An 18,027-nucleotide genomic window follows, 5' to 3' on the forward strand; every position below is an offset into this window, starting at 1 on the left:
GCATTGCACATTTTTTTATTCCGTAACTAATTTACAAAATTATTAAAATAACTTTTATATACACAAAGTATGAATCAAATTAACAAAGTAAGAAAACAATGCTGTGTTTTCAGGTTTTTAAAAGAGATACCTGCACGAGAGATTTAAAAAGCAATTTGAGGTTAAAATAAAGACTGCTACTTGAATAGGGATATATAAATAAATTCTGTAGTAACTTCAGTATAACCCTGGAAGCTATTTGGTTGAAGTCAGTTCCAAGAAACTAATTTACTGCAATGATAGAAACACTGTTCTGATATTTGTCTTCCTGTTACCCTGTCACACATTCTGTAGGCATACTCCCAATCCGACAAGTAGAAAGCAGCTGCTTTAACAAACTTGAGGTGAAAATGTGATCATTGTGCCCTCATCTAGCAAGATGAGGTGCTACATTTTGGAGGACAGCATCACACCCACTAATTCCTTAGCAACAGCTATACCTCCTCAAATTCACTTCCAGCACCCTGCGATGCATCTCATCCAGTTGCAAAGACTTGGATATGTCAGATTTGCCTTAGTGGTTCCTAACTCGATCATCCTCTACTGTCGGTGGTGTCTCTCCTCACCAAAATCTGTTCCTAGGACCTAGGAGGTGTGACACCAGGACTTGCCAGTAAGGAGTCTGATGTTTTCAGAGCAATCTGCAGTGCTGTTGTAGCTTTTTGGTGTGTTACAAGTACCAAAAGGGAAAAAAATAAGGCATCAGTGCCTGAACAGCTCCCCTTGGTACTGCTCTGACAATAATCAGAATATATGTGTAGATACATAAGCTTTGTAATCGCTATGTACACACACAGTGTTTGAGTTACTGAACTAAAGTTCACATTTAAACTTTAGATCAGTAACTGATGAAAAATTCCTATTTTTCCTTAAATGTCATATTAAAATCAGTGCAACATGTAAATTAATTCAATGCCATATTATTTCTTTATATATGCAGGTATAAAGCAGTGTATAGAACTGCCTGTGATACAGATACACAATCCAAACGTTCTGAGATTGGGGCAGAAAGGGAAAAAAAGTAGTGAAAAAATTGAGTCAGTGTTCAAGATGTGCCCATTGATTTTTCAGGATGAAGGTTCAAATACGTGATCTGTTAATATGGGGAAGTATGTGACTGTAATTCAGAGTGTAACTGATAAAAACAAGTGGGTCTGAAAGGCTCTTCCTTGTTTTTCCTGACGATTTTTTATCTCAGTGGACTGTGCAAAGTAGCTGTCCTGACTAACATAGCTGAGAGGAATCAATTAATATGTGAACCTGCTTATTTAGAGTCACTAAATCACAAATGTTATATATTGTGACATTTTACTTTGCTAGGAAAAAAAACTGACTGTGATTTTTTACTTTGTCATGTGGCCTTGAAGGATTCTACAAGTTCACTGCTAAAAAAATATGTATTTGAACCTTACCCCTTCAATCAAATAGCGCTGTAACCAGAGACTACAGAAATGACTGACTACATCTTTCTGCTCTCTTAATTCTGAGCAAAATTAATTGCTGCATCAAAACTGAGATAAATCAGAGCCAGCTGTGAAATGATCCATGTAATAGACTAATACTTCAATTCGAAAAGAGATTTGGAGCAATAAGATCTTCTGTTCTTGGAGAGTTAATGTATTAGACTGTCATAGTAATCACTAATTACATGTCCAGTAAAGTTGGGTATAATCAGTTACATAGTTTGTAGTAAAATGTTTTGGAATAAAAGACTGAGTCTTATCTGATTCAATTTATATGAGAAATTGCTTTGATTATTACTAAGATTTCATTTCTTGCAGAACTTGAAAATTATCAGTATTTGATCCAAATTTATGTGGCCAGAATTGTTAACTGTCACCATTTGTGTGTGTGGAAAAAGCCGGTCAGTTTAAATATAAGGGTATATATACTACCCCAGACTGTCAGATTCTCTCATTTCAGATGAGTTTGCCCTCAGATTTGGCATTGGGATTTGGCAAGGCTTTCACTGCATCCTTACAATAGGTAAAGACTTCTTTTTTTTTTATCTGCAGCTTTTGATAACACAGATTATAAATTCTGTAGAAATGTTGTGTGGTCCTGGGAAGCGTCAATGAAGACAGGAGCGATAGGGGCTTTGGTGTGGTTCTGACGTGAAGATCTCATCTGTCTTCTCTGATCTCTCTGATGTAGGTTGAGGATGAATCGGAAGTAATGGCAGAATTAAGTTGAATTCTAAAAGCCAGAAGTTACAGGATGTGAAGATTTAGCCATTATTGGATTTTTTTCCCCCCCTCAAAACTTACAAAGAAAGGTACTGCTGTCTCTTTGGGTATGTTATCTGCATCTTTGTAATCTCAAAACCAGACAGAATGAAGTATGTTGAGCTTAACACTGCCTTTTAAAAGCATTCAGAAAAAATAAGGGAACTGCCTATTTAATTAGAAGCAATGCTTTGTATTGAAAGCATGTAAAAACATCGGCCCGTGGTAGCCTAAACGGGTTGCCTGGTTCTTCAGCTTCCTCAAGAAAGGAGTTGTTTTTAACCAGCATCTTACCTAGTTTGTGACCTGAATACCTGAGTAGCTGCTTCTTTCCATCTGTGATACTCTTAGCAATTATGCAGGGGCATGCCTGTAGTCTCTTACTTCGAAAAAGAAAGGAGCAATTAGCATATGATATTAGCATTGAGATCTGTAGTCCTAAAAAATAATTTCCATCATTTGGATTTTTCCAAGTTCTGGTGAATAACATGGCATAGTTAGGAAAGAAAGCACAAGAAGATTAATGATATCTGTGCTGATTAATTTTTGGATTGGGAGTATTACACATTAATTTTACTTCAAATTCTGCTTTAAGTAACTGGGACTTGAGTTTGGCTGCTTTGCACTAGTTTGAGTAATTAAATGAATGCTTGAGACTTCAGGTTTAGGAAAATTCCAAATGTACAGATAAGGAAAGGAAAGCCCAGTTTGTAAATTGCTCCGGAATAAAACCTTTCCCAGTGGAGTTTCTCTGTACAAATGTCTGCTCAGCATCTTACGTTTGAGACCCTCTCTGAAATAAGAAAGGAATTTTTCCTGGATAAGGAAATCAGGATCTGTCGTTTTGCATTCCATGTTTTGTGTATTTCATTACTGTTTATATTTTATTGCCCTTTGATAATTCAAATAAATTTAACTCCTGCATGCATTCTCCCCTTGAACAACAAGATATTTATCTCCATTATAAAAGAAATGAATTTCCAAAACTAAGGTAGTAAATGGGTGGTATTATAACCCTGAGGTGCCACTTGCTTCTGTTAAAGCGAGTGAGTGATTTGCCATCAGAATAGGAAAATACAAACCAACAAATAAAGCTCTGATGTGTAGCTGTCATTATTACTCCACTACTGAAATTAGTATTAACCAGGCATGATACTTACTGTTTTAGCTTCTCATCATCAATGATATTCAGGCTGAGGAAGACAGAAAAACATACATTAAAAAAGTTGCTTCTTGTTTAGGCAATTCCCAGAGAAGAATGTCAATACTTTCGGTGAGCATGTTTAATGTGGCAGCTGCTGGATTACTGACTCAATGCGGCGTGTTAGAAAGTCACCTCCTGGTCTTTATAGCATGGCGTTACCTGAGGGAGCCTTTCCACCCTTGCACACACCCATTTAAAAAAGTTTAATGGATTTTTAGTATTTCTCAGTGTGGGTTACGCTGTGTGAGCCATCTAGAGCGTGACTTATTTATCATACTTGCTGAGTATTTCTGGCTTTAAGATTTTAATTGATTGTCCATTAAATCAACTATTTAAGACCTGAATTAATTATTCCATGTACAGCATGGCCCATGGAGTTTCACACAGATTCCAAGCAACTCCCGTCTAGCTGAAGCAAACCGCTATCAAAGTTTTCTGCTGGCGAAACAGCAAAGTGGGTCTCGCTCTCTCTGGATCTAATCTCCCTCTTACTTTCCCTATTCTGTAATAGCTTGGCTCTGTCCCAGCTGCATACGTGGATGTTCAGTCCCATTCTTTGGCCTGCTCTAACCCCCTGCATTTTACGTCTGCGGTTCCCCTTGAGCGCAATCATTCGCTCTGTCATTTGATGCATAGTCACACTTTAGCTCCAGCAAAGCCAGCCCTTACCCTGCTCGGCTCCCACTCTGCTCATTCTCGCTGGCTGCGACGCTGTGCTTCTCACATGGCTGCTAGCGGGGGAAAACTGTGAGCCAGATCTCCTGGGGCTCTCAGGATTTACCTCTTTTCCCTTTCTCTTTTCCTAGAATGAGAGCGGCTGAGCTAATGGAGACCCTTCCAAACTGCTCACCTTTCTGTGACCTAGAACAGAACAGTTTTGATGTATTTCCTTAAATACCTCTGGGTATGAAATGCAATTGTGGTGGGATCTCAGTATTTCTAAGTCTTTAAAAAGACTCGGGTCTTTTTAAATAATGTAAGACCAAGTCTTAATATTTCAAGACTAACACTTATGTACACACACACATATGTACACACATGCACATTAGAATGGAGCACTTCTGATATGTATTTTAGATAGATTTTTAAAGTAATTACTGAGAAAAGTGGATGTCTGCTGCTTGGTGGTAGCTGGGAGAATGGACTATTAAACTCACTTAAGCTTCCTTTTTGCAACTTGCCTCTGAAAATGTGATTTTTTAAAAAAACATTTATTTTTAAATATTTGGATTTATAGCCGTGGATGGAAAAAACCTAGAGAGAAGACAATTTTTAAGGCAGGTAAAAGATAGCAAAAGTTGAACTTTTTGATTGTTTTAGGGTTGCTAATGAAAATGTTCATCAAAAAACTTTGTCATTAAAATGGAATTTTGATTAGGACAACATTTTTGGAAGCTAAACTACTTTCATCAGAAAATTTGGAAGGAAAGATCTTTATTTTCTTTTTCAATGTTAAAATCTTTCTTACAGCATACAGGAGAGGCACTGATGTGTCTGGTATTCCAGTATTAAGAAGCAGCTCTACCTTCAGTAATTTAGAAAAGACAATAAAAATTATTTTGCTACACCGTAATGTAACATATTTGACATAACTGCAGAATATGCTGTAGTCCTACCATGCACTAACAACATGGCATTTGAAGCAAGGAAAAGAAGTATTTAATTGGAAATTTTCAAATTACTTGTTTGGGTTTGGAATGCACTCCCGTTATGAAATATTGAGATTTCCCCATGAAGCAGAAATGCTGAATTTCAACCTATTTTGACTCTCCCGTGGCTTTGATTCGCCCCCCCAAGCTACAGCTGGAATCAGTGGGACGTGATCAGATGGAGCCCATGCGTGGCGCTGCACCGTAGCTGTTTTACTCGGACAAGCCACGTTTCTGGTAGCCCACCAGCAAGTACCGATATCCACGCTTCACCTTGCCAGCAGACAAACAGGCTTGTTAAGTCCTTATACAGAAATGGGAATGGGAGAAAATGAACAAATTGGAAAGAAATACCAGGAATGTTCATGCTGAATTGCAGCTGTAAAACCAGAAAATAATTTGACATGAAGGGAACAACGTGTACCTGGAAAAACAGCACTCTGTCTCTGGTAGAACTTTTTCTTACCTAAATCACACTGGAAATCTGGCTCTTCTGTGACACTGGTGTTTCTCAGCTGTGAAATATACTGTGGAAGGTAAGGCAGGGAAGTAATTCTCAGACATTTATCTGGGAAAGAAGAAGAAACAGCTGCAGCAGCTTGTTACAGCTTTATACTTAAATAATGGGTTGATCAAGAAAATAATCACAGGATCTCTTTTTGGTTCCAATGGAGGAAGAGTCTTGAGGTTGGAGAAAGTCCTGATGGGACAAAGAGCAAGTATCTCTCCCTTTATATCTGGTTGTTTGGGGTTTTTTAACTATATCTAAAGCACCTCTTCTTTGGTGACAGTGTTAGCAGCCAGGCTGGTCTCTCCAAACCCCGCTCACAAATCTCACTGTGCAATCTCTACCCACACTCTGCAGAAGTTCGGTTTGGAGCCATCAAAAGATGGTACTGGGGGTTCCACCACTTCTCTGCCAACTCCTTCCGCTGGGTTTCCTGCACTGAGGCTGAACACAGTGTGTGCGCAATAGGAAAGTAAAAAAAAAAAAAACCCACCATACTATTGTGTCAAAAATTACATTAGAACAGAGAAGAAGATCACGGCACTCATCAGCTGCTCATTTAGGGTGGCTGGGAAGTCTCAGGCAGTTAGGACGCCTACCCTTAAGTCCTCTGTTTCTCACTGACCCATATTAACATCGCAGAGGGTCCCATGCTGTAGTCAAAAGTCCTTTCAGAGTGGACATTTCTTGGGCAGGCGGGGGCAGGACATACCCATACCTCCATGGGCTGTGGAGAGCTGGGCGCCAGACTCACGTGCCAGACCCAGTCAGCGCAATCACAATGATAGAGGAGCCCAGGGGAACTAGGGCTGGAAGGTGAGTGTCCCCGCTCCCCGGGGAGTCTGGTTCTCCTGCATCACACCATGCTGTCAGCAAGGGTGTTTTCAGTGCAAATTTAAGGACATGTTCAAGAACCGCTTGTGGAGCCTTGGAGGCTGGCTGAACAGAGCTGCGTCTGTCAAGTGAGTTTCTAAAAAGTTTTAGCTGCAGAAAGGATTCAGTGATGCTCACACACGTGGAGGCAGACCTGGATAACTTGGGGCTGCAGCATGGGCCAGGATGCGAGGCTGGCTTGGCGGGGCTGCTTGGAGCTGCCTCCACTGTCCTCTAAGGAGCCGCAGCTGCCTTTCTTCTGGGCACCAAGAGGCTGGAGGGGGGGGTCCCTGGTGTAGGTTCACCCATAATCGTGGCCTTGTAAATACTGACGGAGTAGCATTGGTCAGAGTAACTCCTGATGGGGAAAGGAAAACTCCTGTCGAGGCTGCCAGGCCAGGCAAGGGTAAATGTTGGGGCACAGTTTTGGTTTTAGTAATTAATCTCCCTTAAAGCAGCCCGACAACATCCCCTTTCCATCCAGCCCTCTCCACCCGGGCAGAGGCGGCTCCGTGGGGCTGCGGATACCGCGCCGAGAGCAAAGGCCGGCGGGCGCCGGGCGGGGGCTACTGCCCGTCCCCTGGGTGCGGGATGTGGAATACTCGGGCCGCAGCCCGAGTTTTGCTGGGACGGGCTCGCCCGCTTCGTGCCACCCCCGAGGGCCGCGGCTGCGGCGGCCGCTTAGCGGACACTGCCGGGCCGGGGAGCGGCGGAGGCGGCAGCAGCCCCGCCGGGGGGGCTGAGGGCAGGTGCCCGCTCCCGCTGCGCGGCCACGGCCGCCCCCCGCCGGGTCCTCTCCAGCCTCGTCCCTCCCGCCCCTAACTCATCCCTTCCCGGGGCTTCCAATTACTGCTGAAGATTTCGTCCTTCATTTTCTTGGCTGCAAAACCGGTAACGAATCGCTCAGACTTTGTTTTTCTACTGCGCCCGAGGCTTGATTTATTGTGTCTTTGTTATCGCACCATCAGGCTTCGTTCAAAATGTTTTTCTGGGCCAATTCCATGCCCCGCTATTTATTTTGAGTGTCCCTTCTCATTAACGTTACTAATTTTTAATCGCTCCCCGTTCACTTTTAAATCACCCCTCTGCCCGCGCCGTCGCGCCTAATCCCGTTCGTGTTTCCACCCCGCGTTTGGACCCACGCGTGTGAGTCGGTCCCCCACGAGAGGTACCCGGGCAGCCACGACCCATTCCCCCCCCCGCGGCTCCGGGACGGAGCCTCGCCCGGGCCCCCCCCCGCCCCGGGAGCCTCCCGGAGCCAGAGAAGCGGCGATGGAGCGGAGAGAACGGACTCGCTTTTAACAAACCACCGCCTGAGCTCCCAGCCCAGCGATTAAATTACTTTCCTCCAGCAAAACCGTTACTTTATCCCAACAAAAACAGCGGGCGCAGGGCGAGCGGCGGCGCGGCGGGCTCCCTCCGGCCCGGCCAGCCGCCTCCCCCGGCGGGGCCCGCACGGGCAACGCCGGCAGCCGGGCGAAGAAAGGGGTGGGGGGGAAGCGATGCCGCCCCCCGACAGCTCCGTGATTAATGACCCACCCGCCCGGAAAGGGGCGGTCGCTGCCGTCCGGGCTGCCGAGGGGCAGCCCGGCGACCAGGTGTGACCCAAGCCCGCCGCACCCACCGGCCGCGCCGGCTTATAAGCGGCGCCGCGGGACGGGACGGGACGCGCTGGGAGGGGGCTGAGCCGGGCAGAGCCGCTCCGGGCAGAGCCGCTCCGGGCAGGAACGGTAAGTTCATCCCCGGGCCGGGGACTGCGGGGTCCCTTCTTGTCGCGGTGGATCGCCCCGAGGCGGCGGGGAGCCGGGTTCACCCGCCGGGGGTGCGGGACGGGGCCGCCGCAGCAGCCGCGGTCGCGCATCTCTGCGCAGCCGGCGGGGGTTCCCGCGGCCTCCCGGGCCGGCGGTGCGGGTGGGCGCCGGTGCTGCCTGCCCGCACCCACCGGCAGGTTCCTCGTTCACTGCGCCAGGCAGAGTATTTCAGTTCACGGTTACCGGAGTTAGGCAAAGGGCAAGGTCTTTTTAAAAACGAAGCAAAATAAGCTAGATTCACTATACTTTCTCCCCCAAGGAATAACTGAAAAGGCTGCGAACAAGTTTATCTAAGGTTTGCACCTGTTTCTTTACAATTTGTGTACTCTGCTCTGGCGTTTTCGATCTTTTCCCTGTCCGTGTGGGCAGGTTGCCTTCATCACCATCTCATTCAAACGGAGTATGAGACTAAAATAAATGTTATGCTGTTTTCGTTGGTAAGCTAATTCGATTTCAAACGATTATGTCTTTCTAATGTCATGTAAAAACATGAATGTATCTGCCTGCATTAGAAATACTGCAATAGAAATGCTTTAGAAATAATAGAAATACTTTGATTTACTGTCACCCCTTTCCAGGTCTCTCTGCACACAGGCAGCAAGTGGGTGTTTGCAAAAATCATTGCAATTATCTTAAAAACCAAACCTCTTTCTTGTAAACTTTTAAAGGAGTTTACATGGAATCTGCCTCTCGCCCAGAGGCATCTTCATTCCTTTAGGTTTTCAGCAACAATTTTTTGGGCGACTCCTGGGTTTACAGGGCGCAGCGCTCAGAGCGTGCACCCTGACCCCAGCGGTGCGCGGAGTCACGCTGTCCAGCCCCAGCGCGCAGCAAATGCCTTCCTAGCCCAGGGACTGCCGCATTTTGGCTACACGTGTACAGACCTACAGCATATCCTGTGTTTCTGTGTCGCAGGCTTTGCTGGGCTGTTGGGTACCGCTGCATGCACTTGATGGGGAAATCTAATAGCGAAGAAACTGATTCAGAGTGAAAGCTCTCATTTCCACAGCTGAAATTTTGCCTTTTTTTTTTTTTTTTTTCTCTGTAGGCCCACAATTTCATCCGATGTAGCTGTGAAGCGTCTAAAACAGAAACTCTCACTTCAAGGGACACCCAAGGAAATGAGGTTTTCAGGTACGTGCATTTCTACGTGCTGTATGGCACACAAAGTCGTTCTTGTGCTAAATTGGGTTGTACACCCACACAGCAAAATCAGAACTGCGTGTAAACCAGCCTCGGTCCTGTATTTCAGTGGGCGGGCAGGTATTTACACTAAACCAGTCTGTCTGTTTCTTGATATAATTTGAACTTTTCCAGTAATCAGGGAAGGCTTCCTCCTTTCAGTGAGATTTCAATGGGATGGCAAATGAGACATCCCGCTGATAAACCTGAACTGATAAACTCTTCTGCCATATTTCATGATTGTGTTGACTCTACAGTGGCAATAGAGATGACTTTTTTCTGCCACTAAAATGCATCTAGATCTGACCGTGACATGACACGGTGAGAAAATACCAAGAAAAAAAGCACTTGGGGCTTTTTTTTTTTTTTTTTTTAAGTTAAAGGAAATAGCCAATTTAAGGACTGTTTTTCAGCCCTCACTCAAGACAAGCTCATACAGAGTTAAAGTGAGTTTTATTTTGTATAGGTCATAATTACCACAATAAAAAAGAACAATGAGATTTTTTCCTTTGGTTTTCAGTTATAACACACACAGAGTATTTCACAAATAATTTTGGTCTAAACTGGGCTACTGTTTAAGAGAAAATTACCCGATAAAACTCTGTGAGTCAGATTAACAGCAAATTAATCACAGTAAACCACAAAAAATAATAGTGTCTTCTAAATACCATCAAATTAGAGATTATTTAGCAAGCTTTCCTCTTCTCTGCAAGAAATCTTTGACTTGGTTCATTGTCTTGGTTTTTTTGCCATTATCAGCTGCAATTACACAGGGCCTAATTTTTGTAAATTTAGATCTTCACTCGTTGACACACATAAATTTATTTTTTTAGAATTACATAGTATTTTCATGAAATGTAAAGTTCTAATAACTTGTTTTTACCCTCGGTGTCTAGCTGGGCCATCACAGCAAGAGCTGCTCCCACGGGGTGGAAGCTGGGATCTGTCTGAGACACCTAGAAGGGCTGCGTGACTAAGGACAGCTGGTCAGGTAGTAGTCTAGCTATGATCTGCTGCGCTTTGAGGAATATTGATTGAATTGCATTTTACTGTGGAATCGAAGGAATTAAAGGACGGTGAGTTTTATTATAGGCAGAGCTGACTGACCGTCTTCTCTGAAAGCTGGGAAAAGACCTTTGCGGTCATTATTTTCAGCTTTGCTCAAAAGGAGCTTTTCGCTGTTGTTTTCAAAGTGTTCTTTTGCCCCCCCATGGCCAAAATCCAGTTTACAAGATGCTTTTTACATTTGAAATTGTAGAAGCTACAGGATAAGCACAGAAATCCCTTAGTGTTAGGAGTGGGAGGGCAGAAGTCGGTTCCTGATCCTTTAAAATAGTGAACCGAGCTTTGTCTTTCAAAAAGTCAGGACTATGCTCTGTGGCTCCATTTACCGCTGCATCTGAAAAATGGTATTTTTCTTTCTGTAATCCATGGAGTGCTGATCACTTAAAGGACCATAAATAAAATAATGGCAGGTAAATAGAAAATATACACACAGTCCCACATCCCAAATTATACAAATAATGTGTTTTTTAAAAAAAAAATCATCACATTTAGCCTAACTTTTATTTGGTTGTAAATGGCAAGCACTGTGGTGGTGTTGCTCAGCGTTGCCGGTTGGGTTTTCTCAGAAAAGCCGGGTGATCTTTGGGCTATGAGTGATTCAAAGAAACTGCCCTGTGTAATACTGCCCCCCAAAAAATTAATTACCAAACTTTGTGAAGTTTTTAACTTATGTTTCCATACCTGTGTGTGATACCAAATATATAAGCAGCGAGCAGAAAAGCAGCTGATACAGCTGCATGGAGCCATCCCAGCTTTTCCTGGCACAGGCAGCACTTGTTTTTCTGATAATCCTTGTTTTTAGAAAGCATTTGCTTTGGTGCAGCAGTTGGCTTTAGAGATGTTCTTGTTGGTTGCAGGACCCACCCTGCCGGGGAAGTCACCAATGGACTGTGGACACTTAGCTGAGAGCAGCGAGGAGATCTCCGGCCCGGGCACAGAGCCCGATTCCCTGCTGCCTTCTGCTGCCGGCAGCAATTCCTGCCCACCCTCGGTAGCGGGGCAGCGGGCTGGGGCACCTCCGGGCAGACCCGCCGCCGCTAACGCCGCTCGAGAGCGCAGCCGTGTTCAAACCCTGCGCCATGCCTTCCTCGAGCTGCAGAAGACTCTCCCCTCCGTGCCGCCCGACACCAAGCTCTCCAAGCTGGATGTACTCCTCCTGGCCACCACCTACATCGCACACCTCACCCGCAGCCTCCAGGATGAGGAAGAGTCACCAGGAGAGGGCTTGGGTACCCTCCGAGGGGATGGATACCTCCACCCTGTCAAGGTAGGAGAGCTGAGGAGCAGCTACTGCCTTCTCTCGGTCAAGAAGTAAATGATAAGCTAAAGATACTAAGATGAAACTAAAGCTTTCAAGCTTATTTACCTTGCTAGGGTTAAAGCATGAAAGGACTGCCTCGACTAACCATCGCATCTAGGTGCTAGGGGCCATCTGGAAATGTCCTGGAGCTTTGTCCCTCCAGCTCCAGGGACTTTGCACAAAACCATCAAATACAGCGTAGGGCCTTCACCTAAGTGAAGGCGGAGGGCAGCACCACAGGAGTACCAGCGCCTCCTCGGTCCCCATGTGGGAACCTTGACGATCCCCCACCCAACCCATCAAAACCGGCTGCAGGGGATGACGGTGGTTGAGGTGATGGGCTGTCCCACAGTGGCAACCCCAGCCACGGCTGGGCCTGCTCCGCTTCTGCAGAGGTGCCGAAGGTGGCATGAATTACTGGCCGCCTGTGAATTCCTCCTATGAAAGCGCTCTTCCGATGCATTCGTTTTGTCTAGTTGGGATACGCTGTTGTTGCTCTTCCCTTTGTCAAAAAAAGTGACGCTGAGGGGACATGGAAGGGGAACTGCTCTGGGAGAGGACTGGGGCTGGAAACTGGTTTCAAATACATTGCTCAGTGACTGATGGGACTCCTAAATACCATGGGGTGTTTTCTTTGGCTCTGGTCTCAGGGAGTGAGACAGAGCACTGCGGTGGGTTTTTTTTTCTCTTCTTTTTTTTTAAAGTCTGGTGAATTCAGAATGACTTAATTAAGATTAATTTGTGAAGTAACCTCTAATTCCTATCAAGTGACTAATTCAGAGTTTCTTGTTCACAGTGTCGGTTGCTGTAAATAGCATGATGTGAACTTAGGCTTCTGAGGCCACTTAAATGATTAGCAGGCTCATTAAGAAAGCAAAACCTTTACATCAATTAGAAGATGGCTATAATTTAAGAAAAAAAAATAATATTGTGATGTATTTCAAAGTAAGTTTGAAGCAGCTTCTGTTAGTTCCCTTGATCAGAGTGAAAGGACACAGGTCTCTTATGGTACTTTTTATCAGCTGCCAACTGTTACAGCTATGGTACTATTTATCAGCTGCCAGAAGAATACTTTAAAATAGTTATTACAGCAGTTAAATGGTCCAGATGCACATTTCCTGGGCTGCTGGCATACAGCAACACTGGATTGATCTAGCAATTATTTTTTTATAATCTTATTTATGTGCTATTTACCTGTATTTAGTTTTGTAGAGATTCTGTGAGTCTAACCAATCTTTCTAATATTCCTGGCAGTAAATTCATTTTTTAACTGACACTAGAAGAAAAGTGTCACAGACAAATCATAGTACATGCTTCAAAAAAAGCCACCCCAAAGTGGCGGATATGAGACAACCAGTACGGATAAGGACTTTAACTACGTTCATACATCGGGCACAGTAAATACATACAGTGAGGAAAGTAAAATATCCAAGTACAGTTGTGTGTACAATGAACAAAAAAATATGGTTAATGACTTTAAAGTCAGATGTTGAATGTCAGGAAATTCATAACATCACTCTTGAAATAAAAATACTGAATGAGATTGTACGGTCTTTCCAACTGCAAATATGCTGCTGCTTCATGTCTTTAAATAGAGAGCTGAGATTTACCTGCAGTATTAAGCCCCTGTAGATTTTAGAGCTCTCTCATTACCCAGGAAAGGTGCCAGCCTGTTCTCAAAAGGGTCTTAAAAAAAAAAAAAGTATTCTTTTGGTACAAAACATGCTGGCTGTTTCAAGGTTTTTTTTGCATCCAATGTGTATGACAAGTCATCTTTTCAAACATCCACCCCTCTAATAATGAACTCGGCACATCAAACTGGAGCTGAACGCGTCCTCCCAAGAGAGGGGCACCCAGCTGCACTCATCCTTACTGCCGGGCTGTTGGAGTAACTAACTAGCTCGAGCTCAGAATCCTGAGCTATAAGGATAAATATTTAACACCAATGGAGCCAATTATTCTGATAATCAATGAACGGAAAGATGAATTGTCTCATCTGAAATCGTTGGAGCTGACAAAGACCAAGAAGTTGTCAGTGCTGAAGACGGCCAGGGAGCGATGATGTTAAATTCCCTTTAGTGCAGTTTTCAGCAGCCCCTGTGCTGCAGTCGGTATCGTGGGGGCCGGCCAGCACAGGGGGGTATGCACACAGGGCTGCCATCTCAGCGGGTGTTGGCGTATCCCCGTAGTATCCCTGGCACCGCCGACAGGAATGGTGTGGTTTATTCTACCAACAGAGCAGCTACTGTACAAACTGTGGTGCGACGACTGATCCGCATGACTTACTCCTGTGGTTGGGTCCCGGGGGGGATTTAGGAGCTGCGCCTCACGATTAATTACCAATGACTTTGGTTCCCTTACCCAGCTTCTAAAGATATTTTCCAACAAATGGCAACAGTTTCTTATTTTTCTCACATTGTGATTTCATCAACACCTAAAGCTTTGCTGGGAACTGCATTCAGGCTGCGCAGTTCCCAAGTAGCTCAGCGCTGTGCTTGTCTTTTCTCTTGCAGAAGTGGCCAATGCGTTCCAGGCTATACATTGGAGCTACGGGACAGTTTTTGACTCACTCGGCACAAGGAGATGGCGCAAACCAAGGAGAAACATCAACAACTTCACAAATCTAATTTCCCTTCTTGCTTTGAAAAAAACGTTATTTATTACACCTTATATATATTTAAGTTAAAAAAGAATATCTACAGCCAAATATAATTCCTGAAATTTTGTTTATAGAAGAGAAGGAATTGATTCTTAAGTGTAATTAGTACCTCATTAACTTAATGTGATGCATGATTGGTTTCTAGCGTAGAGGACATTGCTGGGACCTGAGCTGGGGGATTAGGAGAAGACGGCTGCAGTCAGCACCAAGAGGAGGGCAGCCAGGAAGGCAGAGCTGGTACCTGGCAGAACAGGTAACCTCACCGCCCGCGGGAGCGGCGGCGGACGGGTACGCTGTGGGAAAGGGGGGAGAAGGAGCGACGCAGGCTTGGCCGAAAAGCAAAGGGCAAGTCTCAAGCCAGCAGTGGAAATACCGCACGCGCTTTCTGCGCTGCGGGAAGCCGACAGCAGAAATCCCAGCGACCGCAGTTGTCGGGTCAGGGCTTCGGCCTGCAGATAATCTTAAATGTATGTAGTTATTCTTGAAAATGTGGATGCACGTTCACCTCGAGTAAAAACACGCTGAGATCTATCCTGTGTACGCCCAGCGCTACGTACCCCAGACCCAAACTGCTCTGTATGTTAAGTATTGCTTGTATTGATCCATATGATTGTGTTGCATGTTACGGGGTTTAAAATGTGTTGAAGTGTTACCCCAGTACAGCTACTTGCCTGCTCACGATATTGGGGTTCTTTTATCCTCAGGTTCATGCATTCAAGCAAGTGAGCCTTAAGAGTTGGCATGTTTATTGCACATTTTTCACTGAAACTTAAGCAAGAAGAGGTGAAAGTGAAGGCACAAATGCCACCTGATGTATCTGTTCTGTAAAACACTGCACTTCTCATATAGTTTGTTATTGCTGAGGTACACATTTTAATAAACATTATTCAGTGAACATCATGTATTTATTGAGTTGCAAAATCTGTATTGGTTTCTCATTGTACAGGACTGATAATTTCTAATAGTGATATTCTGCATTAATAGTAACTTCTTTCTGAAGACTTGACAGTTTAAGCTTTAAAATGACATTTAGGAAAACAGAAAATAATATGAGTAAGAACAGCCTTTATTTTTAAAAAAATATTTTATTGCTTTTACTCAAGAGTTAAACTTCTGATGTCTTTCAAGAGGTGCTGAGCATGTCATTGCAAATTGACTGTCCCGTACCACAGACAACCAGGCCTCCGGTGTAACAACAAAGTATATAAAAACTAGCAGAGACAAGAGAAGAGTTGGACAAACCATCTAGGATATGTGAGAGTTGTAAAGCAGGGTAGAATGGGGAACTCCCTTCCATCCCTGCAGCATGCTGAGCTTTTAACAAGATTATTCTTTCAAACAGTAAAAATACTTCATATATATATTTAAACTATTTCAGGCATATATTTCTTATTTACCATTGTAAGGGATTTATTATGAAAATTACATAGCCAGAGCACCATCAACCACGCAAACTAATCTATTTTCTGAAAAACACAACCTCTTGTTATTGGGACAGCTATTTGTATTCGGAGACATTAACGAGGAGATGCGGAGGAGCTGTAAAGGTGACGATAGTTAAGTAGGATGACAGCGTGACAGAGCAGCGAGGGTTTCCAGGAGTACTGTGCTGTACAAGGTGAAGGTATAAGGCACAGCTTATGCGTTAGACTGAAAAATTGCCAAGTAGCAATGTAGAAGCACAGAGAGTTCAGTCTAGTTTTGTATGTAACTGAGACCTAAACAAATGGCATCAAGTCAGGGGAAAAAGGACAAGCAAAATCTCAGCCAGAAGTCAATGTCAAACCTTGAGCTGCTGCTGTGTAGCAGTGGTCTTATAATAATAAAAACAAAACACATGAATCATGCACACAAAATGGCATAGGGAAAACAAAATGTGGTGATGTTTTGCATCAATTGCATGCTCTTACCTAGCCCGGAGGTCCTAGTTACTTCACAGGCTCTTAAATAATACACCTGGAAGGGACAGAGCTCAAGAAAAAACAAGGGGGGGGGGGGGAAGACACATCCCCAGTTTTTAAACACTTCTTCATTAAATATAATTGAAAGATTCTGACTGCTTATTAATGAAGTAATGCACGAAAAATGGATAGGAATAAGGGTTAGAAACATGGAAAATTACGAATGGATGGCTTGGAGGAAACATCTTTACTCGGACTTCTACAACAATACAGGCAGAGTTTTTACAGCGGTCAGAAGACAGACAAACTGAGCAGCAAACACCGGAGCTACTTTGTACCCACAATGTTTGTATAAATTGTCACCACGTACGTTACAATGCAAAGACCTCAGCAGCATTTTATAGATGTATTAAAGGGCAGTAAGAACATGCAGAATTATACCACCAGGTTTTTACTTCAGAAGAACTCCCCATGTCTATGCGTTGGGATTTTTTTTTTTTTCTGAGACAGCTTATTCTGCATCAGCTGCAAATTTTTATGCCTTTTCTTCCAGAGCCAAGACGCCAGGTTAGGCAACCCACTTCCTTCGACCAGGGCGAGAGCTCTTGTCTTCCAGGAATTTACACCAGGATCAAAACTGATCCTCTGAACCTGTTTGCTTCAAACGTGATGTTTGGATCCAACACTGTATTTCTTAGGAACAGTTATTTCCTAATATACTGAAATGTGACAATTTGGCATTTGGCACTGGAAACACACATGTGTTTAGGAATAATACTCTACAGTGTACACACATCGCTATCAAAAGGAACTGTTTTTCATGGAGTAACTTGAAGATCTTAGCAAACCCCAGTTACTGTCACCACAGCTTCTCCTTCAGAGGGACAGGACGGGTAAACTTCACATGGCCACATGCACCAAACCTACGACATACAGATCCTTTTTTCCTCATGCACACAGCTGTAACTACAATACCGTGCCCTCCAGTCACGCGTTGCTGTCTCTTAACACGTACCCTGCCGATCACTCCTTTCTTCCTCAGAGACCGCTCGGACAAAGCGTTCATTGTGCTTGGGTAAAACAAGGAATGACAACACCAAAAAGATGTATTTCCCACGGCTTTGACTTCTAAAAGACTGACTACTCGGAACAGAAGCATTTTAAGGTTGAAAACGCTGGGTTTTATTAAGGATACTGTTGTGTAAAGACCCACCAGAAAGAAAGTGCTTCCATCTCAGGTAGTCGTGTTGACTTTCGTAACCCACCTGGAATAAACTCTGACGTTTTCTCAGAGAAGCCGCGACCCCGTGAACTGTCCCACAGATACAGCCCGGCGTGTTCGGGGCCGGCAGGGCTCCCCGGCGGGAGGCAGACCCCAGCCCCACGGACTCCTGTCAGCGGCGGCACCGCACGCAGCCAAACGGACCGGGCCGCCCCTCAGGGCTTCCGGGCCCGGGGAGGAGCGCTGCCGCGGCGGCCTAAGGGCGGGAAGCCACGGCGCAGGGACGCGCCTGCCACCCGTGGGCCAGGAGCCGGGGGGGCTGCGAGGACACAGCCAGGGCGGAGGCCTGACCCATCTCTCCCGGCCGGCCGCCGCCGCCATACCGGGCA

At 44.6% G+C, this 18,027-nt stretch overlaps 3 protein-coding genes and 1 long non-coding RNA gene across 5 annotated transcripts in view; 3 read left to right on the forward strand and 1 right to left on the reverse strand.

Annotated features, from left to right (window-relative positions):
• The window catches only part of PPP1R42 (protein phosphatase 1 regulatory subunit 42), a 23,691-nt gene extending 21,111 nt beyond the window's left edge, over positions 1-2,580 (forward strand). Inside the window, exon 9 of the mRNA XM_075743948.1 lies at positions 2,194-2,580. The gene's annotated coding sequence lies outside the window, so the exon portion shown is untranslated. The remainder of the gene's footprint in view (positions 1-2,193) is intronic.
• Positions 1-18,027, forward strand: part of ARFGEF1 (ARF guanine nucleotide exchange factor 1) — a 270,777-nt gene that overhangs the window by 213,524 nt on the left and 39,226 nt on the right. The gene's annotated exons all lie outside the window — the stretch shown is intronic.
• LOC142600351 (uncharacterized) lies at positions 2,019-18,005 on the reverse strand. The gene is made up of 5 exons (XR_012833789.1): positions 17,682-18,005; positions 5,584-5,644; positions 3,425-3,457; positions 2,559-2,647; positions 2,019-2,235 (listed from the first exon to the last, which is right to left on the reverse strand). It is a non-coding gene; the product is annotated as an uncharacterized LOC142600351 (long non-coding RNA).
• TCF24 (transcription factor 24) lies at positions 8,205-14,749 on the forward strand. 2 transcript variants are annotated; one of them, XM_075743945.1, is made up of 5 exons: positions 8,205-8,228; positions 9,358-9,443; positions 10,388-10,482; positions 11,414-11,823; positions 14,370-14,749. In XM_075743945.1, exons 4-5 carry the CDS (start codon positions 11,440-11,442, stop codon positions 14,481-14,483), a joined length of 498 nt encoding a protein of 165 aa, XP_075600060.1. In that variant the 5' UTR covers positions 8,205-8,228; positions 9,358-9,443; positions 10,388-10,482; positions 11,414-11,439; the 3' UTR covers positions 14,484-14,749. The 2 variants fall into 2 exon arrangements, with proteins under 2 accessions (XP_075600060.1, XP_075600061.1); XM_075743946.1 differs by lacking the exon at positions 8,205-8,228 and having other exon boundaries at positions 9,341-9,443.

The sequence above is a fragment of the Balearica regulorum genome, chromosome 2 (assembly GCF_011004875.1).
Source record: "Balearica regulorum gibbericeps isolate bBalReg1 chromosome 2, bBalReg1.pri, whole genome shotgun sequence".
Lineage (NCBI taxonomy): Eukaryota > Metazoa > Chordata > Aves > Gruiformes > Gruidae > Balearica > Balearica regulorum.

Bases quoted from the DNA above. Each gene is read 5' to 3' on its own strand.
- TCF24 (XM_075743945.1), top strand. From the start codon at position 11,440: ATGGACTGTGGACACTTAGCTGAGAGCAGCGAGGAGATCTCCGGCCCG. The intron at 11,824-14,369 runs GTAGGAGAGCTG...TTTCTCTTGCAG, and splicing joins GATACCTCCACCCTGTCAAG to AAGTGGCCAATGCGTTCCAG.